The following is a 22292-nucleotide window of genomic DNA, read 5'->3' on the forward strand; positions in this document are numbered from 1 at the left end:
TTGGTTCATCCTGGATCGTATACATGCATGGTCAATGTATTTCTAGGAAACGATCCAGACTAACTACAGTTGCTGGATTGAATATCCAACTTGTCAGGCGAAGGTTTCCCAGTGTTCAACCTTCGGGGTTGTGCGAGCGATCGGTAAGGTTCCCCAGGGGTGGCCCAATACAACTCACTATACGGTAATGGTATTTCGCTAGGGGCCGCGTCAGTCCGTGAGGAGGCAGAATTCGAGATCGATCTAGTCTACTATACAACGAGACAGTAGGATGAGTAGCTTGAAGAATATTCGAATAATCTCACACCCATAAAATACCGGATCCTGCCAGGCGAACACCTACCACGGTTGCGCCCGTCGCACCGATACCCATCTCCGGCGACCGCCATGTGCTGCACGGACCCAAGTCATTGAATCATCTTTCGCCCAGGGTAACATTATTCAGATCTCTGACTCGTACTTACCAGAGATAGTGATGTATACGAATATCATAATCGCAGGGATCATGAAGTATTCAGGCCGAACACCAAATACATTGCTATCGCGATACATTGATAATTACCTGGGCGTACAGGTCAAGTCCATGTCCAATAATCAATTATACTCAGCCATGAAACGCATCCCCGACATGAACGGAGACACACCTAATCTAGCACGGACCCCAAGTGGGGTTTACAGGAACTAGTAGTGGAGGGGAAACGTCAAACAAGAATACGTACAGAACGGCCCCCTAGTAGCAGTGGTGTACGAGGCGTTCTGTTCGAATCACTTCACCTTTTCAGCATTTCGTCAAAGGCCACCCGCTCTAGGGCCCCCAAGGCATTTAGCACAGCCGCCATACCGGCAGAGATAAAAAAAGAATTCTCCAGCAGATGCACAGACGCCACTAACGACAGCCAAGGCGCTAGGGTGGCCAAGCATCTGGTTTGGTGGCTTGAGTACCGTACGAGTACGAAGTAGATTTGGGGTAAATCATCCGATTCCTGATGGCATCTACTCCGAGACAAGATATATGCTTCCAAAAGAACAAAATAGGTATACTGTACTATCTTCATTTTCATGCTCATCTCACAACTCTCACTCCATGTGCGCCTGGGCCGGGACGAACGGGGTCCGTTTGTACCAGGCTGGATCAGATCCAGCCAGCAGGAAGCGGCCACTTTGCCTCCGGCGATGCACAACGTATATCTTTTTGGGATGATCCAACAAACAAACAGTCCTTCCTGATGTAATGATGCCTTCCATGGCACAAACCAGAACAGTGTTCCCGAGCAAAAAGGAAATAATTGCAAAGAGAGAAATGCCAACACACACAAAAGATATATACTGAAATAAAAAAGTAACAGAAAAAAAGAAAAAAGGGGATATTAGAAGTAAAAGTATGGCGAGGTTGCAGTTCAATGCAGACAGAAGAAAAAGATCAAAGCAGTGGGCGCCCGCGCCTCACTTGAAGGAGTGAATGATTTAGCGGGAGAAGCGCTTGAAGGCCATGGTGGCAGCCAGGCCGGTGGCCAGCAGGGCACCACCCATGGTGAAGGCCTGGAGGGCGGCGTTCATCATCTGGCGGCGGTTGCGGGTGGAGCAGCGCTTGTAGAAATCGGCCATGTCGTTGCCACGGGGGAAGGGGTGGTCCGGGACCTCCTCCTCCAAGAAATCGCAGAGCGGAGCCCAGCCGTCGTTGATGTTGTACTCCAGCAGGCGCTCGGGGGGCACGAGGCTGCGGACCTCAGCGACGTGGTCGTTGTAGACCTCCTTGCCCTTGCCGGGGAAGTCACCGCGGAAGAAGGTGTCGAAGAACTTGTTCAGCATGGGGTAGTACATGCCGGCGGCCCAGGAGAAGTTGGAAACGAATTTGTGCTCCGGGTCGGACACGCGCCAGTGGACGGTCTTCATGACGGAGGCGTGCCACGGGTCGACGTCGCGGGTGGTCAGGATGACCTTGGCGTTGGGGTAGGCCTCGATCAGCTCCTTTGCAAAGGCGCAGGCGGGCCAGTCGCACACGGCCTGGCAGTCACCCAGCAGCTGGTCCCACTCCTTCCGGCCGAACTCGCCCACGCCGTCGTACTTGGCATTGAGGGCATCGTGCCACATCAGGCAGTCGGGCGGGTTCTCAACCGAGGCGCACATCATGTGGTAGCACTTGGTGTATCCGAGGCGCTCCAGAGCCTTGCGGAGAGCTAGAAAGAGATCAGTCAGGATGAATGCTCTTCCATTTTCGGTTTTACAGAGCAGAACTCACAGGCAGTTCCCGTGCGGCCAACACCCAGAGCCAGCACCTTCATGGGCACCGTCCGGTGGCACTTGCGACGGTCGATGCATGTGTCTTCGGTGAAAATGTCAGTGGCGGGCTGAGGAGCCAGGTTATCGGACAGCATCATCGACATTGTGATTGGATTGATATGCTAGATATAGGGATTGTAAAGAGTGTATAGGATGAATTGGAAAGAGATAAGGGAGGAAAAGGGAACCAAAAAAGTTATCGAAAGGGGGGGGAGGTTTTTAAGCCGGGACGATCTTGGGGGTCGATAAGTTAAGGGGGCGCGGACAGGAGAAGGTATGTCTGTTCCAGCGCCCCAATAATAACCGGTGTCGAGAGTGGCGATGTTTCCACTCTGCCTTGGCCCGGGTGGACTGCCAATCCTTACCTCCCTGGATTCAGCCTTTTTTTAACCCAAACCACTCTTTCTGCTGCGGCGAGGCAAATCATGTTGCTGGCCCCCAAAGTTGGCTTTCTGATCTCCCTGCTTCTTCAGCGATCAAACCCGCCACCTGTGAGGGCCAGAGAACGCGTTTCAAAAGGAGACGTCACGGCTGACGTACATTACGGAAGGCCAGGGGCGGAGCCTGTCTGTCTGTATGGTATGTATGGTATGGCTGTATGTATCGTATGTATCGTATTGCCAAGACTCAGCCGCGTAATGATTTTGACTCTGAGTGGCCGATTTGCGGCAGGAACACGCGTAGTGCTGAAAGACTCCCGGACGGTATTGCAGCAAGCCGATTTGTCGACTTGTCAGTGAGAGTCGCAGTACTAGCCATCGTACAACTGTTGCATGCCGAATGCGCATCGACGGTTATCACACACGTTCCCTCTTCTGCTCATGAAACTCCGTCGGTGATCGTCCGATTCATGGCTAATGAGTGGCTGTCTGTCCGCCGGAGAAATCCAAAAAAATCCAAAATGGTCAAAACGCCCCGGTCGGTCCACCGACCCAATCCCACAGATTGATTGAACAGTGGGGTCCCCTGTTGCTGGGTCTCGACCGTGCCGGATTCGTCCATGGAAAATTGCCAAGAGAAGCAATTAAACCCCCTTTCAGCCGGTGAGATCGTCAAAGTGAAAATCTGGTCAGGTACGAGGCGCCACCTGGTTGATGGAGTCCAGACACGAGGGGGATGAATATCTCTTGCCCCTTTGGGGTTGAGGGGCTTGAAGGCTTGAAGGCAATTCTCGTCATGCTCGTCAGGGGCCGGAGCGCATGTATTGGATTGGGCGGAGTGTATCTATGTGTGGTGTTGTGACGGGTGAGAAGGACCATCAGCGTAGGGTCACTTGTGGGTGTCGAGTGGCACTGGCACTGGAGGTGGTGGTGGAAGGAGGATGTATGGCAGGGAAGAAAGTAAGTAAACGTGAGGCTGTTGTTTCAAGGGAGTGAGTTGGATGTTGTTTGGTGATGCTGGTATAGAGTCATCATGAGGTAGTCAGTAGTTAGTGAGTTCGAATCCATCATTCTGGCACACAGATATTAAAAGAATGAAAAGGCACACGAGAAATAGAAGAATGTGTCCGTCTTTTCAGTCGAAGAGAAAAAAAATCACCACCGACAGCAGGAGCGTGGTAGGCACTCCTTAAATGTGCCATGCCAAGCCCGCGTGCTCACCTTCGCCATCGATGTCGCGATCACCTCCATCTCCGCCGGACCAGGGTCGAGGTTCAATTAAAGATTAATCTTATCTGAGCTTAACAGGCCGAAGAAAAGACATGGCCCGTGGTATGGTTATGCTGGTGCCTGTCCCTCCCGCCGCCTCTACGGCAGTGATTGTCGGCAGTTGGGGGCTACTGTACGACAGACCCGGACGTCCAGGGCGGACAAGAAGAATCAAAAAGGGAAAAGCTTGGCATAGGACCCTGGATTGGGCGGTGATCTCGACATTGAGCCAAGGAATGATGGCATCTCATCTGGAGCAAGTGCAATTTCTTTTTTTCCCCCATGTACACAGACAAACAATAGATATCCCCTGAACCCGGAACGCCATGCAATGGATGGATGACTGGAACAACGGCAATGTTCTAGGCCCGCCATTATAGTAGTAGCAGTGATAGTGAAGCTGACAGGAATCAAATCACTCTAGCTTATCCAAATGTTCTAGCCGGGTCAGAACGACCTGCTTGCTCGTCTCTTCAATCTCGCCCGCGAGAAAGACCTCGTCCAGAATGGCGTAGACCTGGATGAGAGTTAGTACATCCAAGAGAATATGTGAAGCCCGAGCGAACACACCTTGTAGAAATTAAACACCAAGTCCAGCTCACACACATTCCCAAAGAACTGGTCCAGCACCTCGACAAAGAAATGGATGGCCTCCAGGTATGCCAGCTCGTTGTCGTTGGCGTCCACGCAGACGCAGAAGAATAGTCCCGCGTACCGGCGGTAGACGATCTTGGTGCTGCGGCGGAATTCGACAAAGTTGGACTGGTATTTCTGGTCTCGTGGTGCGACCAGGCGGTGGACCTGAGTAGGTGTTAGTGTGGGTGTCTGCAGTGAGGAAGTGGGCTTGGGCGTGGTGGTGGAGGAGGAGGAGAGGGTGGTTGTGGTGATGACGGGTGGAACGGACCTCGCCTTTGAGCTTTACTTTCTCCTCATCCTGCCGCTGCGGTCAGTACGATTGTCTCTTCGAGGGGTCCAGATGGACACTCACGCTGTACGGCGCATACCACTTCGCCAGTCGAGTCTTCCCCCTTTTACCGGCATTAGTATGGACTCGAAATATGTCCTGGGGATACTCACTGGCGGTTCTGGACCAGGATAAATGAAAGAACCATCGCGATAGAGATCACCTGGCCGGCATCTGTCAAGCTCGGGGAGTTGCAGAGTGTCGCCGTTATCAGCAAGAGCTCCCCCTCGCATACTGCCGAGGCTCACCGCCTTTGTCGACAGTGTATCCTGAGAGAACAGTAGAGGGTGTAGTTAGTCTGCTGGAATTATTCTTGTTATTGCGCTGTTCCTGTGGGCAGAACGTTTTAGGATCGTATAGGAATGTATTTAGGTAACCAATATGTAATTGTGGTGAATATGTAGCGCAATATATAGACATTCATAAGGCATTGAATTCGTCAGACCCGAACACATGTGCCAAAGACACGCACACAGACCCAAAACTCCATTGCTCAAAGGGGATAAAGCCCTGCAAAAGGCTGGGGTGTAGCCATGGCCCGGCACGATCAATCGTTGGTGGCAGTGGTGGACGTGCTCAGTCGGTTGAAGAACTTGGTCAACCGAGACTAAACAGATCAACAATTAGCATTCATCCAGCCAGACTGAAAGTCCAATAGAAGCAAACTCACAGCAACACTCCGCGGGGTCCCTGGGGATCCCGGCTCACTGGGCGGCTCATTCTTCTCACTCCCGTAACTAACATCATCAAACTCATCCTCCTCCTCTTCCTCCTCGGAAGGAGGATACCAGCGCTCCGGATCCCCATTATAAACCAAGTGCCAACCAATCTTCTCACCAGGCGCAATACGATCCCTCAATTCCTCCAACGCAGCTGTCTGGTCCTTCGTCAAGCCCGAGCCCTGCTCAACAGCATCCTCAATATTCTGACCAGGCCCTATCCCCGCGGGGATCTCGCCGCCGTCAGGGATGGTCAGCACGCGTGCGCCGACGTATGCATAGTCCTGGCTGACGGTGTTGCTGGTCTCATCGGCGGGATCGTAGTACTCGATGAAGCGCAGCTCCGGCAGGCGAGGCATCAGGTCAGCCTGTGTTTTATTGAACGATTCGAGGAGGAGTTCCGTCGTCAGCGGTTGCTGGAGGTATTCGGCTGCCGCTTCTTCCAGGTTGTGTAGCACGATGTACACGCGGATACCGGTAAACCCTGCGCGGGGCCAGCGGAAGCCGTGGAGCATGTAGACGGGCATTGTGGTGGTGGAGGGAGAGGATGAGAGGCAAGGGTAGAGAGCAATCGTGGGTGGTGTGCGGAAAGGGTGTAGGAGTCAAGTCATTCCGACATGGCTGGGGTTGACAAGGGTTGGTGATACATCGAATTCGATCGGATTGACGTTTGGCCCGAGCTCGACTAGTTGATCCACTAACCACCGAGATCAATTGGATTACTATACAAACAATAGTAACTAGTTAATTGTTGAGGGTATTTTGATTTTATTATCTAGCATCACAACTCCTGTGAGATCATCACAAACTATGCCCATACCCCTTCTGATAGCTCGCATCAAACGTCCCCTGATCCACCGCGTACGTTCGAATATAGTCCCTCTCCAGATCGTGCGTCCGGCGCCCCAGCAGCACAAGACTATGCAACGGTGCCCCCATCTCCACCTGCGACAATTCCTGTAGTGTCCCAACAACCATTTTCTGGTCCGGCGCGCCCACGCGTGCCGCCCCGACCGCCAGACTGTCCGGCCCGTACACACCCTCTTTGCGCTCCTCCTCCGTCTCCAGCATCTGCGCCGCGCACTGCGCAACAGTCATGTATCGCGGCGGCTCAAAGATGCGCCGCCCACGCGCGAGGTTCTCGAGCGACTGCTCCTTCACCTTGATATCCAGCAAGACCAGGGTGTGCAGGCCCATCTGCACGTTCTCCTTGACACGGTCGTAGAAAGAGGATGGTTTCCAGGTTTCGGTGAAAAAAACCATGCTCACGGTTTGGCCGAAGTTGTACAGCTGCAGGCCGGTGCAGCCGATGCCGGACATGATGGAGGCGTTGGGCACGACGCGGGTTTCGATACCTAGTTCGCGGGCGCGGAGGACGAGGTCGGTGTGTGTTGTTGCTCTGGATATGGATCAGTATGGGGCCGGTCAATTGGAGAGCAGAGAGAGAGAGAGAGAGAGAGAGAGAGAAAGAAAAGCATACCCGAATGGATCGCCGACCACTAGGAATACCACATCCTTTTGGTCTGCGCCGGCCAAGATGTCATCGCTGCCGCTCTCTACCAGTTCACGGTCGGCCTCAATCACTGGGCGGCCATAGAACGCTTCCTACTGGCCATTGGGCATTAGATATCGGGAGTTGTATAACAAGATCAAGAACACTCACGAGCTTGGCCTTGTCGACCAGCAGAATACTGGTGTATGCTTCGAGGTAGACTCGCTCGGCCTTCTTGACAATCTCCAGTCCGCGGACTGTGATGTCGGTCTCATCTGCAAGACCCAGGCCTACCAAGTGCAACATATTGGCAGAATTGAGGGAATAGAGAGAACATGAAAATCAAGTGTAGGAGAGAACGAATCGGGCGGGACGCGGAACAACCTTCTCCCGGCTATCTGGATCTCCCTATCTGCGGCCATCTGTCGCGAGGTACTTCACATCGTCAGTTTGGTGCTGTGGAATGTGTCGCGAGAGGTTGTTGGTTCCCTACGCTGATTAATTGTCGCGGCGCACTGGTGTCATTCTCTCTGCTCTTCTCTCTTCCCCTTCTCCCTACCATTGACCCTCCACCGCCATCATGAGCTCAGATCGTGCGCCAAAGTATCGGCAGGAGATCCAACAGGTGAGTGCTCTCTACCCTCCTCTGTGTCGTCAGTGCGTCAGTGTCTGGATGTCCTCCTGGTCTCGCAAATAAAATGCCTGGACCATGACTGGTGTGGACGAATCTCGCGCAGGCACCTGGTGCCAGGGCATTGCCTGCTATGCCTTCTCAATGAGCTGGTGCATCTTTTCATGCGGTGCTGCTTCGGGAATAGCCAAACAGAGAGTGTCTTGTTAGGCCTTCTGCTATCTCGTCTTGCTGCATGCCCAACCTGCTTCCCTCTCATCCTTTCTATCCGCTTCACAACCGATCACACCTCTCTCTTCACGCACCCCGTTCATTCTTAACTCTCTGCTTCTTATCCTGTATCCTTTGCACCATGTATGTGATGGTCCAGAAACCGGTCAAGAAGAAACACTGCTCGGAAACTCTCTCTGCGAGCTCGAGCTTCGAGATCCTGCCCACCGAGTCTGAGGTCACAGACACCGGCTCTCCGACAGAGAGTGATCGCGAGATCATGAAGGCTGCTTGGCGTTTCATGAGGGATTACTTCCCGGGAGTTGAGCCTGATCTTGAGGATGAGAAAGATGTCCCCTACGAGGCCGACGAGGAGTCTGGTGATGAAGGTGTCCTGCCCTGGCACGAACAGCCACCTACCCCGGAGCAGGTCTACTACCTGTCCGAGTCTCCTTCTACTGCCTCTACCAAGAGCGAACCGGGCTCTGATGACAATGCTCCTACCCCAGGAGATTTTGGCCAAGCTGCTTCGTCCCATGAATATGCGTTTGCCGAGGAGGCAGAGGAAGAAAAGGAAGACGATGAAAGCTCCGATGACGACGAACCAACTCACATGGACGGAGATTCCAACGACAACGGCGACTCTTCTGACGACCAGGCTGGCTCAGGCCTTGGTGGAAATGCGGCGATCCCAAAGGGAGACCTCCAGCACGATGCTCCTGCCGCTGACCAGGCTGGTTCGAACCGCGATGGAAAGTCAGCAGGTCCAAAGGGTGGACAACCCAAGCCTCTCAAAGCAGTTGGCCTCATCCTCACGCCTTGTTTGACTAACCTGCTTCTGAGTCGCAACCCGGGCTATGGAGATGAGAGCGAGTTCGCTGCTTCCGAGAATTTCAACGTCGACCATGAATCGTCTGGTTCAGATACCGATTCCCAGGATTCTAAGGACACCCAGGAGGACATCCACACTGACGACAAGACTGACACTGAAAGCTTCTTCAAGGAAATGCTTGCTGATTTGATTCAAAAGATGATGTTTGTTTCTGGTGAAACTGCCGAGCCGTCCGCCGAAACCACCACCCTGATTGAAGAAATCACTCGCCAGCAGGTCATCGAGATTGTAAGAATGCCCCACCCCATTCTTGTATGTTCTGCGCTAACCCACTCACAGCTGAGCCGCAGCACCCAGCTTGCTACCCGTCGTGGCGTGCGCTCAATCTCCACTGACGATCTCATCTTTCTGATTCGCCACGACAAGGCCAAAGTCTCGCGCCTGCGCACTTTCTTGTCCTGGAAGGATGTCCGCAAGAACGTCAAGGATTCAGATGACAAGGGCGGTGGCGATGCTGCCGACTTCGCAGCTGCTGATGACACCATTGCTGGCGGCGTTGCCGGTCCTCAGGATATGGCAGCCAAGCCTAAGAACAAGCGTGCCAAGGTCGGCCTTGCGTGGGATGTTAATTCCTTCTACTCCATCCAGGTCCCAGAGCGTGAGGACGAGGAAGACGAGGAAGAGGAAGAACAGAACTACGCAACCCTGCAGCGCCTTGCAGCTGCCGACGAACGCACCAAGTACATGACTAGGGAGGAGTACGTCTTCTGGTCTGAGTGCCGCCAGGCCTCCTTCACCTACCGCAAGAGCAAGCGTTTCCGCGAGTGGGCCGGCTTCGGCATCGTGACTGAGTCCAAGCCGAATGACGACATCGTCGACATCTTAGGTTTCCTCACCTTTGAGATTGTCCAGACCCTGACCGAGGAGGCTCTGAAGGTGAAAGAGCGTGAGGATCATGAGAAGAACCGTGGTGGTGGTGACAGCGAGAACTCTAAGAAACGCAAGCGCGAGACCGGTCTCTTCGATCCGCCTGAGGAGGGCCGCACTCCCATCGAGCCTCGCCACGTCCGTGAGGCCTATCGCAAGCTTCAGGCGACTCCGCAGAAGCAGGTCGCCATGCTGCTTCACAATGGTCGGGTGCCAGCTCGTCTGCCTCTTAGACTGGTGAGTTTTTTATTTTCTCATGTCATCTACTTTCCCTTGCTTACTGACATTGCTACAGATCTAAGGTGCGTTTTCTTTTTTATCTTATCAATTGTTTAAAGAGGTCTGGCGTTTGAGCGATATGAATTCAACGATACCCATGGTCCAAGGGGGGTTCATTCTACTGCGATTGAGGTGCATTGCTTTTACTGGTGACTGATGGGGAAGGGAAGGGGGAGGTTCTGCACATGTTTGGAGTATCAGACTGGGCACATACGTTACGGGGGACAAATCCGGTATTCTTTTTGTTTTCGATATCAGAATCCAAGTCTTGTTCATTTTTATTTTAATAAACCCCATTCATTCAAGAACAACCGATAAATGATTCTTCATCCATCTCAATGGCTCCTCCTCCACTCCGCAAACTCCTCCTCCGTAATCTCCCTAATAGAATTAATACTGGGCACATCCCCTTTAACAGCCCCCTTGACCGTGTCAACCGCACGCCCCAAAATCCCCTTCTTCGACGCAACATGCGTCGCCAGCTTCGCCTCCAACCGAATGACACCAATGCGTGGATCCGTGGGCCCGCCATCGTGCACCCCGTCGCCCATGTCGCCCAGCCAAGCCTTTAAAGCGGGCGAGTAGTATTTTTCCACAGTTTCTGGGTCGGCGAGCACGCTGGCGGATCCGGAGATGCTGGCCCAGCCGCCGCTGATCGGGTCGAGGAAGGACATGTTTGTTTCTCTGGGGTGAGTTGTGAGGTCCATTGTTTTGCCGGAGAAGAGGTTTGTGTGGAAGATTAGGTCGATGCCGCCATGTTCCTGGAGGGCGAATACTGGTTAGCTCTTGTGGGAATGACAAGAGGGATCACTCAAGTATGGAGGAGATATCACTATACCTTTGCGGCTAGTGCCATGCAGCGCGAGACCAAAAGATCCCCATTCGACTGCATGGTAGTCAACATGCCGAACTTGATTTCCGAGATGAAGTTGACTAGGTCCTCAATCTTCTGGGTCATTGGTGGATTCTCGAAGTTCTGTGTTTTGTAGGGATCCACGGAGTGCTGGCCCGTGGAGGTGTTGATGGTTGAGTCGGCGGACATGTTGACGGTGGCGAAAATATGTAAAAAAGGTAGCGCAGTTCACTCGACAAATATACAGGTGTAGGTTGGTATATAGTTGTATGTAGTAGTTTTCCTGCTAGCTGAAGTGGTCGCATCGGTATTCTTATGCAGCTGCTGGCGTCGATGTGACGTCAGTGATAGATCAGGTTCTCAGCTATCAACAACGGGTCATTGCTGCCCTTGCGTGATGTGCTGATCTTATTGATGACGAAGTATAGATCTGGCCGTTGCATCTTGCAGTTAGTTGACATCTTCATTGAAAGTTACATACATATCATGGTAGAGCTTACTATTGCGCTGGGTGTCCCAGTGACCAGCTCACAGGAGGATCAATAATGGTACACACATAGATAGTAATACCTCGAGGGCACTGGATTCTGGAACATAAAATAGTTCCCAGCGATCCAGCCTTGTCTCAGTGAGCAGTTGGACAATATCCCCCTAATTGGCCATCCTGACAGGGACAAAAAGTCAGCAATTCGTTCATACGAAGAAGGACTATTCCACTCTGACCTCTGTAGAAGACACCACAAAATATGTAGTAGAGCAGACATAACCCCGATAACAAGTGCTGTGAAAACCACAAGTATATATCAGCCTCATACATATCCCCAACAACAACAACCCCCAGATCAGTGAACCACGAACCTTCATACCCCCACGCCCTTGAAAGCCTCGCAACCCTCCTCGAAGCCTTCCCTTGAAACCACCAAACAGGCACCTGCCGACAAGTCCTCCCCTCAACAACCCAACACCCACCCCTGGTGGCGCGACATTCCAAATGGCGGCGGCGGCGGTCCATGATCCTCCGAATGCGCCAATTACAGAACGACTCGTCTGTGCGGAATGAGCATTGCTCCATGGGGCACTCTAGTTTGCGCTCGAAGCGCTCGACCAGCCAGTTGACTTTTAAATGCACGCCTGTGTAGACTAGGCGGTAGAAATGGCGGGAGGTGTGTTTTAGGGCCAGTGCGTCTGGGTAGGAGAGGTAGGTGGTTATTTGGATGTGAAGTTCGGATGGGAGGGTTGTTAGGCTTTGCTTTGCGAGGGTCGGAAGTTGATTTGGAGGTTGGGCCATATTGAATTGTAGTGATGCTGCCTGGAGGTGTTGTTGGGGGGTGCTTGATATATGTATGGAGGGCTGGAAAGTCGGTGCCTGGTTTGCTTGTCCGGGTGAGACTGCCACGATGACTGTAGTATCTAGGATTGTAGAATTCCAGCAATAATGGAAAGTATGTCTGCTCTTTCGATACTTCTCTAACGGCCTATTTAGTTATGTACTGTGTGACGGGACCATCACCTTGAGGCTGAGCAGACCCCAGCCCCGACGCCACAACATCAGCACTAGCTAACTATTCCTTCCCAGCATAGGGAGCAAAAAAATGATAAAACCAAAAGAAATATGTTAATGATCGTTCGCACCGTCATTTACAATAATATAGCTATAGCTCCTCGTACATACAGCCCTCATTGCTGGCGCTTACTAACCCACCCGCCACTCGAGCTCCAAGTTCCTTTCCACTGTATCTTTTCCTGTCCAGACAACCACCAACACCAACACGTTCTCCAAATCCCTGTTCGCAAAGCCATAAAAACCTATCAAAATGCCCAAACCCACAGCCGGCGACTCCGACGTCTCCTTTCGCAAAACATGGGACAAAGAAGAATACGCGCAAAAAGCCGCCGACGAAGAAGCACGTCGCAAAGCCGAAGGCAAAGCACGATACGAAGCAAAGCTACTGGGCAAGAAATACCATGCCCCAGTTGACTACAGCGCATTGGACGCAACGAGCGCACGCAGTCAGCGACTGGATGTGTACTCGCAAGTGGGCAAGACGACGATCGTGGCGGCGGGTTCAGCAGTGGGCAAGAAAGGACGAGGCGCCGGGTTCTACTGCAAGGACTGCGACCTGACGTTCAAAGATAACCTGCAGCTTGTGGAGCACTACAATAGCAAGCAGCATTTGATTGCGACGGGGCAGAGTGGCGAGGTTGCCCGGGCGTCTGTTGCGGAGGTAAGGGAGAGGTTGAGGATGTTGGCGCATCGGAAGAGGGTGAGGGAGGATGAGGAGAGGAGGGCGTGGCAGCTTGATCTTGGGGAGAGGTTGAGGGAGCGTGAGGAGCTGGAGTCGAAGGAGAGGGAGGAGAAGAGGCGGAAGAGGAATGAGAAGCGAAGGAAGGGTGGGGAGAACGGCGTGAAGCAGGAGGATGAATGGGAGGGACGGTTGGGCATCATTGCCTGATTTTTATGGGGGAAAACAAGTCATAGATACCCGGCGTTTTTGGAAGGGCTTTACTACATATTAGGTGTTTTGCGTGAAAGGCATTCGCATTGCAGATTGAAATAACATCATATCAGATTAACGCCGATGTCCATATTCCCCAAAAGAACTAACGCCTGGCAATGTTGCAACTCAGTCAATGCACTCGATCGCGTCCAGCCGCCGCATGGCGCGTCCACCTTCTCTTTCGAACACGCCGACGAGCCTCTCGCATTCTCGCTTCAGCCGTTCCTCGCCATTCTTTGCATTCCACATAATCCATTCCTCCACTGTCATCTTCTTCTCCGGGCTGGTCAGCCCTGCTTTCGCATCTTTGAGAACTCCGGCCAGATCGGCGTTCTCTTTGTCGCTGGCTTCGCCGGAGAGGATGAAGTCAACGTCCACCGGAGTCCACGGGTGTACCGGCTTGGCGGAGATTTTGCGTTTTGATGGCAAAGGCGTGGTAGCTGCCAGCGGGGTGTGGTCCTTTGGTGGCGATACGACAATTGGTGGACGTGATGCTGAAGGCCGCGCAGATGGTGGCCGATTCTCGGCATCTGAAGACTGCGGTGACATTGATGGGGTGCTTTGATGAGCTGCCGGGGGAGGCGAGGCAACTTTCTCAGCCTTACGCTGCTCAGGAATATTATGACGCGACTGGGAACTAGTCAGGGACTCGGCGAGGTGCTTCTCGGCTGGGATATCGCTATATCTCTTCGTGGTCTTTGCCGGCACATCGGATGTTGTCCAGTGTGAGCGTTGGGGCGTTGGAGAAAGCTGCTGCGGAGGCGCTACCATCTCGACTTGGTCAGACATATCCTCTGGAGTCTGGAAGTTATCGTCATCGTCAACTTGGACGGGAGACTCGAGGACCTCCTCTGGCTCGACCGGCTCCTCATGGCGTGTTGTCTTCTTGTCAGATTTCTTGGACTTCTTCGCCGGGGCATCCTTCTTCTTGGTTCCCTTCTTCGACGCAGCCTTGTTGGCCGGTTCAGGTTCAGGCTCAGGTTCAGACTCTGGCTCTGGCCCCCGACTTGGCTCTGGGTGACGGTTGATAATTTCCACAGACACAAAAGACTCATGGCGGTCATGATCATCAGCAACAGACTTGGCACCGATTGACTCTCGCATATCTTCCGCCTTGGGCTTGGTTTTCTTGGTTCCCTTCTTTTTGGGGGCTTTCGCAGTCTTCGACTTGGCTGGTGATTCCTTGACCGGTGAGTCAATCTCCTCCAGTGCCACGGGCTCTTCGCGATCAGCATCTTCTTCCGTATCCTGCGCTTGCTGCTCGGTTTTTGTGGCGGCCTTGGATTTCTTGGTCGATTTTGTTTTCTTCAAAGTACGCGTCCCCGCGGGCTCCGGTTCTGGCTCAGCTGATTCCTGGTCGTCGGCTTCTAGACCTGCTTCGATGGCCGCCTCTATCTCCGAATCACGCGGCACTCGAGCTTTGGACGTTACTCGGGAAGCTGTAGAAACATCGGAAATCTTTCGACTCTTCGATGCATCCCCCTTCTTCGAGGCCTTCCGACCCTTTTTGGTCTCTTTTTCAGGGACAGGCTCATCCACTGGCTCAACATCCGGCATGGCGTAGTCATTGGTCTCGTATATTCTTGGTTGCGCGATGCTGCTGCTGCGTGTTTTCGTGGCACGTCGCTTTGCAGGAGGCTCCTCAGGCTTTGTGTCTTCCGGTTCTTCAATGCTGACAGGCTGCGCGTTCATCTCCTCGCTGGCTCGCTTCTTTCCACGAGTCGCTCGTTTTGGTTTCGTTTTCGGTGGCTCTGGTTGCGCAAGTTCGGTGCTCTCGACATCTATCGCCTCGACGGGTTCTTCTTTCTTGCTCTTCGTGCTCTTTCCTTTGCCCTTAGTAGACTTCTTGGTGGACTTGGATGATTTTGTGGTAGCTTGCGAAATGATGCTCTGGTCCATTGCGTCGTCGACATCCATCTCGGGCTCCTCAGCAGCAACTGTGGTAGCAACGGACTGTGTCGACAGCCGTGATATTTTCGAACCACGCGATTTCTTGGCTTTGGATGCCTTCCCTTTCTTGGTTGGGGGCTGGGCAAAGACGAAAAAGGAGCAATCCGAGGAGCGGCGGTGGTGTTCCTCACTGCATGACGGTTAGGAGTGATGCTCCAAGAAAGCGCTATGGGATACTTACAAAGGATCATCCTTGGGCTCCCAGCCGTCGAGAGACAGTTTACAGTAGACACAACTGGCCAAATCATTGCTTTCTTCTGTCGGGGCAAAGAACCACCCGCCTTGGACCATCTGTCGCGCCACGCGTTAGCATGAGCTGAGAGTGTGTTTGAGACAACTCTACCTTATCTGACTGACACACCCATCCTCGCTTTCCATCGTGAGGCCATGTCGAGCCAAAGGTGGCAAGTCGCGCTTGTGTGACGCGCTCGCCTGTCGGATCCTCGATCTCGGCGGGGTTGGAGCTGCGTTGTTGGATATCCATCATAATCGCCCATGCGCAATCCGGCGCATGCTTGAGATGCTCGTCAATCGGGTTATCCTCCTCTTCCCAGCCATCCAGTGCTCGGTGGCAGTGGAAACAGGTCGTGTTGTCGGGATTGGTCTCGTAGGGCTTATAGTAGAAACCCGCATGCGCCAACTAGGAATTCAGCAAGTCAGGGATTAGACAACAGTTGGAAAAACATTCTGAGCATACATCGGCGGGCGAGGGACTCTTGTGAGGCCATGCAATGCGCTTGGAGCCTTTTGTGGCGGACGATCTCCGCTTCTCAGGCTTCAGCACTATATCGAAGCTGGCCAGGCGGGCAGTGAAGGTATCCATTTCGGAGCCCATGATGTGGTGTCGAGAAAGGGACAGCTTGTCCCAATGCCGATAACTGAAAACAAGGCCGCGTCCTGGGGGTGGGAGGTCAAATGTGCCGGTTCAAACAAGCCCGTGGTGGTGTCTGTTTACTCGGTTGCCGGGCATGTCAACACACGCCCTCACGTGACGTGCACCGCATTACCTAAGCCAGCCCAAACAGGAAGGCATCTCGGAAGCACGTCAGAGGGAAGGAGCCAGTGCGACATTTGTTTCCTCCATTCTCGCCCACACATTGTCCCTGCCCACTGCCTGAACCAATCGCCGATGCTCTCTGGTCTGCTTCGTTGCTCGCGCCGTGCGCTCCGTCCCTCTTCCCGTTCCGAATTGCAGCCATGCGAGAAGTAGCAGTACGCACTTTAGATCACTTCTAGCGAGGCCAAGAATACTGACCATCCGTTCTTCTAGATGGTTGCTTATCGGAGCGCTGGCCCCGGCTCTCTCTCGCGCGTTCGGGTCAATCTTTCTTCATTTCCGCGGGTGTCCGCTTCAGCCCGCTCCTTTTCGACCGAATCCCGCCCGATCTTTCAGCATGGCCGTCCCGGGTTAGTGGGACACGGATTGTCTAGCAGCTCCAGGCTGTCCCTGTTATACGGATGTACGAGGACATCGTCGGCATCATTCTCGACCTCCCCATTACTAGCGGATAAGGATTGGGATCACAACCCGAACCTGTCGATCAGCAACTTCTCCGAGCTTCCGTCCAAGGATTTTGGCGTGAACCAGCACATGATAATCAACCAAGAATTCAAGGAAGCTCTGCGGCAGATTCTCTGGCAATTCCGAGCACCAATTCGCTATGCTTTTGCTTATGGATCCGGGGTCTTCCCACAATCCGGCAGTGCGAGTCCATCGACCCCCACACACCCGTCCGCCCCGGTAGCTATCCAGCAGATGCAACAAGGGTCTGGGAAAATGATTGATTTTATCTTTGGGGTCTCTTATTCCCAGCATTGGCACTCTTTGAACCTGGGCCAACACCGTGACCACTACTCCGGCTTGGGCTCGCTCGGCTCGTACGTGGTGTCGCAAGTGCAGGACCGCTTTGGGGCGGGGGTATATTTCAACACCCATATCACGGTCAACGGGACCTTGATCAAATATGGCGTGGTGAATCTGGACACGTTGTGTCGCGATCTCACTCAGTGGAATACCCTGTACCTTGCCGGTCGTCTGCACAAGCCGGTCAAGATCCTGCGGGACCACCCCAAGGTTCGGTTAGCCAACCAGATGAATCTCCTGTCTGCTCTGCGAGTGGCACTGCTGCTGCTCCCAGAGCGGTTCAGCGAGTTCGAGCTCTACAGCACCATTGCCGGGATCAGCTACAGGGGAGACCTGCGCATGGTCCTCCCGGCCGAAGATCCCAGTAAGGTGCGCAATATCGTGTCTGGTCAGATGGCGCACTTCCGGCGACTGTACGCGCCACTAATCACCAACCTCCCCAACGTCAACTTCCAGGACCCCCGCTGCAGCCAGAACGACTGGATCGATGATCCCGACGCCATCCTGGCCATGGCCCAGGACATGGACCCGGTCAGGCGCGGCAACATGGTCCGGCGTCTCCCTGAGTCGTTCCGCGAGAAACTATACTTCCAGTACCAGGGGCGCTATGCAATCCCGCGGGTGGAGTTCAACAAGATGATGGAGGAGAGCACCGACACCGAGCAAGAGGTCCGGCGGCCGCAGGGAGGCCCCTTTGAACAGCGCATTGCCAGCGACAGCAAGCTCCCGGAGGAGCTCTCGACGACCATCATGAAGACGATCCGGTGGCCCAGCACGGTGCAGACCATCAAGGGGCCGTTGACGGCGGGTATTGGCAAGAGCTGGACCTATATCAAGGAGAAGCGGGAGAAACACAAGAAGGCGCGCAGCAATGCCGCGGCAGCCAGCGAGCCGGAGAAGAAGGAGAAGAAGGAATGAGTAGTTAGGGTTTCATCTACATGTATAGGGTCATTGGGCATATGAGGGCGTTGTGATTTTGGCATGTACCAAGAGAATATCAGCATACATAAAACTTTTACTATAACAGTGCCTCTTTATTATTGCCTCCAGGGATCTCGTACCCGGAAAGGGTGTTCTACTCTATAGTTGTCCTGACTCATTCCACCTCCCATTATTCATTCCGCCCGATAAAACCATCTCCCCGCCACCCCACCAACTTTTTCCCTCGACCTTCCTTGACTATCCTGGCACATATATACCACTGCACAATGGCAGCACGAACATCACCCTTCGACTTGTCAAAATGTGCACGGCCGAATATCCTGCAATTGCAGCCCTACCGCTGCGCCAGAGAGTGTGTCCGCCCTGCTCCCCCGATACCGGTGGTCCGCGCTAATGAGTCAGTGACTACAAAGATGACGGGACGAACGTGCTCCTCGACGCCAACGAGAATGCCTACGGGCCCGGTCTGGCCTTGAATAGCGAGGGCGCATTGCAGGCAGATGGCGCGGGAGTCTCAACAGGCGCATCGAAGCCTGAGATCGATTTCCTGGGGTTGAACCGGTACCCGGATCCGTACGTACAAACCCTCAACAGAAGACAAGACCACATCCATCTGATTTTCCGTCAAGGCACCAAGTCGAATTGAAGCAGCTCTTCTGTAACCTTCGCAATACTCACCACCACACCCCCAAGACCCTCCAACCGGAGAACCTCTTCGTCGGCGTCGGATCGGACGAGGCTATCGATGCGCTGCTCCGGTGTTTCTGCGTGCCAGGCAAGGATAAGATCCTGACCTGTCCGCCCACATACGGCATGTATAGCGTGAGTGCGCAGGTCAATGACGTTGCGATCGTCAAGGTACCTCTCGACGCAGCCAATGGGTTCCATCTCCAGCCAGACAAGGTCAACGAAGCGCTCTCGGCAGACCCGTCCATCAAGCTGGCCTACATCTGCTCCCCCGGGAACCCGACGGCGAACCTGATCCGCAAGGAAGATATCCAGGCGGTGCTTGAGCATCCGACGTGGAACGGGGTGGTGGTCGTCGACGAGGCATACATCGATTTTGCCGACGAGGGCGCCAGCCTCGCCGAATGGGTTACGGAGTGGCCGAACCTGGTAGTGATGCAAACGCTCAGCAAAGCGTTCGGACTAGCCGGAATCCGACTTGGCGTGGCGTATAGTTCACCCGCGATCGCAAAGCTACTCAACAGCCTCAAAGCACCATACAACATCTCTAGCCCGACCAGCGCGCTTGCAACGGCCGCGCTGTCCGCGCCCAACATGGCCGTGATGCGCCACTACCGCACGCAGATCGTTGCCCAGCGCGAGCGGCTCCTGCGCGAGCTGCCGCTAATCCCTGGCGTGGGCCGGTTCCTTGGCGGGCACGCGGCCAACTTCCTACTCGTGCAAATCCTAGATAAAGATGGGTCGCCCAGTAACGTCACCGCGACGGCGACTTACGAGGCTATGGCGGAGAAGCGCGGCGTGGTCGTGCGCTTCCGGGGTAAGGAGCTGGGCTGTGAGGGTAGTCTTCGGATTACGGTCGGGACGGAGGAGGAGGTGACTACGTTTTTGCGTGAGTTGCGAGCTGTCTTGGCGGAATTGCATGCTAGCCAGGGGATTGAGTCTGTTCGGTGATGGTTATCATGATTCTGGTGATGAGGGTTTGGCCGGACCTGGCGAGTAATGATAGACATAGAGGGCAGGAGTCCGACGGGTCTCCTATCAATTCAGGATGCAACATACACTGGGGCGCAGCCATTCAGCAGTCAAGCCCGCGGGTGGGCCGTGCCGTATTGATCCTTGCTGATAGGGATCTTCCTACCAGCACACCGCAATCACGAGTGCCCAGGGACTGGACTTATCATTGCGCGATTAAAGCCCTAACGTCACTGGCTGGACTCGACCATGTTATCGTATAACTCTCTTTGCTTGTGCCCCGGGTCAGGCCGACCCCCTCTCGCGTGGCTGAACCTTCATTGTCATCTATCTCTCGTTGGATGATTACTCCCTTACATATACCCGATTACCTCTCTCTTCTCTCTATCACGAGGAATTCTCATCTTCCTCGCCCACGACCGACCCGAATCAGGCCCACGACAGCTAGCTATGTGAAGCACCGACCACCCGCCATGGCCGGCCTTAGCCTCTCCCCCAGCCCGCCCGCCAGCCAGACCCGCGAGCAGGTCAATCCGACCCTGATGATGAGCTGGTGGGCAACCGCCTTCTCACTCGCCATCATCGTCGTCCGGCTGTGCGGGCGCTACATCCGCATCGAACGCTTGTTTCCCGAGGACAAGGTCATGATGGCCAGCGTGATCCCGCTCGTCATCCGCATGGTGTTGGTGCATTTCGTGCTGCTCTATGGAACGAACAACACAACCACCGCGGGACTGTCGGCGGCCGATATCCATTCGCGACAGCTCGGCTCCAAGCTCGTTCTCGCAGCCCGCATCTTCTACGCCATCTTCATCTGGACGGCCAAACTGACCGTCTGCGAGTTCCTGAAGCGCGTTACGGGCTTGGTCTGGCGCCGGTCTGTCATGGTCTTCCTGCGCATCGTCCACTTCTTCCTCGCCTTGACCCTCGTGGCTGTCGTGTTCGCAACCCTCATCGAATGCCACCCCTTCGACCACTACTGGCAGGTCGTGCCCGACCCCGGACCCGCCTGTCGCGCCGGGTACGCGAATCTCATCACAATGGGAACCTGCGACGTGATCACCGACTTATTGCTCATCGCCTTTCCCGTGCCCATCGTCCTCATGGCGCATATGCCAATCAAGCGCAAGATCTCGCTCGTGCTCCTCTTCTGCCTCTCGTTGATCCTCGTCGGAATCACTTGCTACCGCGTGCCCTCCGTGATCGAACACCGCGGCTCGCAGCAGTATCGCTCGCTGATCGCCTCGTTCGAAATCCTGGGCGCAACAGCCGTCTCCAACTGCCTCGTCATCGGCTCCTTCGTCCGTGACCGCGGCGTCAAGAAACCAAAGTATAAGCCTCAGCAGGGGTCCGCCTCTGTCACCGAGAGCATGGATCACTCCTCCGTCCGCAGAAACACCGTCATGCATAACCAATGGGGCAGCGACTCCGACCTCGCAGCGGACCTGGGCATCCGCCTCCATCCAAAACTCTACTCGTCGGCTTCATCCGCCCTGTCGGACCTGCCCATCCCCCGCCCTGCGCCGCCCGTCGCCGCTTATGCAATGGCGCGCACGGGGACAATCGACCATACCTGGTCCTTTGCGGCAGATAGCCAGAAGAGCAGACCCTCCGCCGACTACCAGGACAACGACCACGACGGTTACTGCGCTGTCTCTCCAAAGGAATACATCCCCACCATCCAGTCCCCGCGCGAGAAACCCCTTCCCCAGCCGTCCTCAACCTCAACCCTCTCCTCCTCGCGTCGGTTATCTTTCTTCGATGTCGGTGGGCTATTAGATCCAACCCCACACTCGCCCGTCCGTCCACAGACCCTGGCGCCAGACCACGATCTCCTCGAGCCGCAGCAACGGTTCCGGCATGGAAGTCGTGCGTTTCTAGAAGATATTGGCGGCATTACACGTGTGGCTTCTTCGCCGCCTTCTGCTGTTGTTCCGCCCGCTGCTCCGGCTGTGGCTGCTACGCAATTCCCAGTTCATCCCTCTCAGCAGGTTCCTCCCCTTCACACCCACCCTTCTTCTCCTCTTGCGGCTAGCGAAACGGCCGCTGCTGGTGCGCTGCCGTTGCCGCCGTATCGGCCGCCCTCGGACATGTCGATTCGAGTGGGCGCTGAGTTGCAGGATGTTGGTGGGCTCTTGTCTGAGCATAGCGGCTCGAACAAGAGGGGGTGAGCATTTATTACATATGTTAATACGCCATGCGTGACGAATCTTCTTGTTCTTGTGTTTCTTTCTGCCGGGTGGGGTTTGGTTTGCTTAGGGGTTTAATTTCTGGTCTGGGAGTTTGTGTCCTGGGGTTTGTGTCTGGTATATCCCCGTGGCTTGTCTAATATTGGAGTTGGCTGGGTTGGAGTTGGTCTTCAACGGACATAGTAGTCTTGACTCTTGTCATATACACGACCTCACGACAGACACGAATTTTGAACATGTAACCAATTTTCAAAGACAAGAAAGCATCAGAGACATTTCCTCTAATTGATTGATTGATTGATAGCGACAATGGACATTACTATGTAGATCAGAAAAATCCTCATCCCCATGTCC

The 22292-nt window shown here is 54.2% G+C and overlaps 11 protein-coding genes across 11 annotated transcripts; 5 read left to right on the top strand and 6 right to left on the bottom strand.

Annotated features, from left to right (window-relative positions):
- Positions 1-1464: 1464 nt before the first annotated feature.
- On the bottom strand, positions 1465-2384 carry N7510_001146 (sulfotransferase family protein; the record flags this gene model as incomplete). Its single annotated transcript, XM_056973073.1, has 2 exons — positions 1465-2177; positions 2240-2384. The coding sequence occupies 2 exons, from the start codon at positions 2382-2384 to the stop codon at positions 1465-1467; spliced, it is 858 nt and encodes a 285-aa protein (XP_056838190.1).
- A 1960-nt stretch (positions 2385-4344) lies between these two features.
- On the bottom strand, positions 4345-6139 carry N7510_001147 (AP-2 complex subunit sigma; the record flags this gene model as incomplete). Its single annotated transcript, XM_056973074.1, has 6 exons — positions 4345-4446; positions 4500-4730; positions 4834-4863; positions 4934-4957; positions 5007-5162; positions 5564-6139. The coding sequence occupies 6 exons, from the start codon at positions 6137-6139 to the stop codon at positions 4345-4347; spliced, it is 1119 nt and encodes a 372-aa protein (XP_056838191.1).
- A 274-nt stretch (positions 6140-6413) lies between these two features.
- Positions 6414-7410, bottom strand: dph5 (diphthine synthase; the record flags this gene model as incomplete). The annotated part of the gene is made up of 3 exons (XM_056973075.1): positions 6414-7011; positions 7093-7217; positions 7276-7410. 3 exons carry the CDS (start codon positions 7408-7410, stop codon positions 6414-6416), a joined length of 858 nt encoding a protein of 285 aa, XP_056838192.1.
- Positions 7411-8087: 677 nt separating this feature from the next.
- Positions 8088-10005, top strand: N7510_001149 (transcriptional regulator SPT3; the record flags this gene model as incomplete). Its single annotated transcript, XM_056973076.1, has 3 exons — positions 8088-9065; positions 9117-9941; positions 10000-10005. The coding sequence occupies 3 exons, from the start codon at positions 8088-8090 to the stop codon at positions 10003-10005; spliced, it is 1809 nt and encodes a 602-aa protein (XP_056838193.1).
- Positions 10006-10318: 313 nt separating this feature from the next.
- N7510_001150 (blue light-inducible protein Bli-3) lies at positions 10319-11025 on the bottom strand (the record flags this gene model as incomplete). Its single annotated transcript, XM_056973077.1, has 2 exons — positions 10319-10744; positions 10822-11025. 2 exons carry the CDS (start codon positions 11023-11025, stop codon positions 10319-10321), a joined length of 630 nt encoding a protein of 209 aa, XP_056838194.1.
- A 152-nt stretch (positions 11026-11177) lies between these two features.
- N7510_001151 (uncharacterized protein) lies at positions 11178-12124 on the bottom strand (the record flags this gene model as incomplete). The annotated part of the gene is made up of 2 exons (XM_056973078.1): positions 11178-11266; positions 11806-12124. The coding sequence occupies 2 exons, from the start codon at positions 12122-12124 to the stop codon at positions 11178-11180; spliced, it is 408 nt and encodes a 135-aa protein (XP_056838195.1).
- A 526-nt stretch (positions 12125-12650) lies between these two features.
- Positions 12651-13289, top strand: N7510_001152 (U4/U6-U5 snRNP complex subunit SNU23; the record flags this gene model as incomplete). The annotated part of the gene is made up of 1 exon (XM_056973079.1): positions 12651-13289. One exon carries the CDS (start codon positions 12651-12653, stop codon positions 13287-13289), a length of 639 nt encoding a protein of 212 aa, XP_056838196.1.
- Positions 13290-13460: 171 nt separating this feature from the next.
- On the bottom strand, positions 13461-16119 carry N7510_001153 (baculoviral IAP repeat-containing protein; the record flags this gene model as incomplete). Its single annotated transcript, XM_056973080.1, has 4 exons — positions 13461-15414; positions 15466-15575; positions 15646-15924; positions 15982-16119. 4 exons carry the CDS (start codon positions 16117-16119, stop codon positions 13461-13463), a joined length of 2481 nt encoding a protein of 826 aa, XP_056838197.1.
- Positions 16120-16554: 435 nt separating this feature from the next.
- On the top strand, positions 16555-18066 carry N7510_001154 (phosphatidate cytidylyltransferase; the record flags this gene model as incomplete). Its single annotated transcript, XM_056973081.1, has 1 exon — positions 16555-18066. The coding sequence occupies one exon, from the start codon at positions 16555-16557 to the stop codon at positions 18064-18066; it is 1512 nt and encodes a 503-aa protein (XP_056838198.1).
- A 290-nt stretch (positions 18067-18356) lies between these two features.
- Positions 18357-19728, top strand: N7510_001155 (histidinol-phosphate transaminase; the record flags this gene model as incomplete). The annotated part of the gene is made up of 3 exons (XM_056973082.1): positions 18357-18442; positions 18493-18663; positions 18720-19728. The coding sequence occupies 3 exons, from the start codon at positions 18357-18359 to the stop codon at positions 19726-19728; spliced, it is 1266 nt and encodes a 421-aa protein (XP_056838199.1).
- A 494-nt stretch (positions 19729-20222) lies between these two features.
- On the top strand, positions 20223-21920 carry N7510_001156 (putative integral membrane protein Pth11-like; the record flags this gene model as incomplete). The annotated part of the gene is made up of 1 exon (XM_056973083.1): positions 20223-21920. One exon carries the CDS (start codon positions 20223-20225, stop codon positions 21918-21920), a length of 1698 nt encoding a protein of 565 aa, XP_056838200.1.
- Positions 21921-22292: the final 372 nt, after the last annotated feature.

Source organism: Penicillium lagena (assembly GCF_028827675.1).
Source record: "Penicillium lagena strain IBT 129212 chromosome Unknown utg000001l_segment0_segment0, whole genome shotgun sequence".
Lineage (NCBI taxonomy): Eukaryota > Fungi > Ascomycota > Eurotiomycetes > Eurotiales > Aspergillaceae > Penicillium > Penicillium lagena.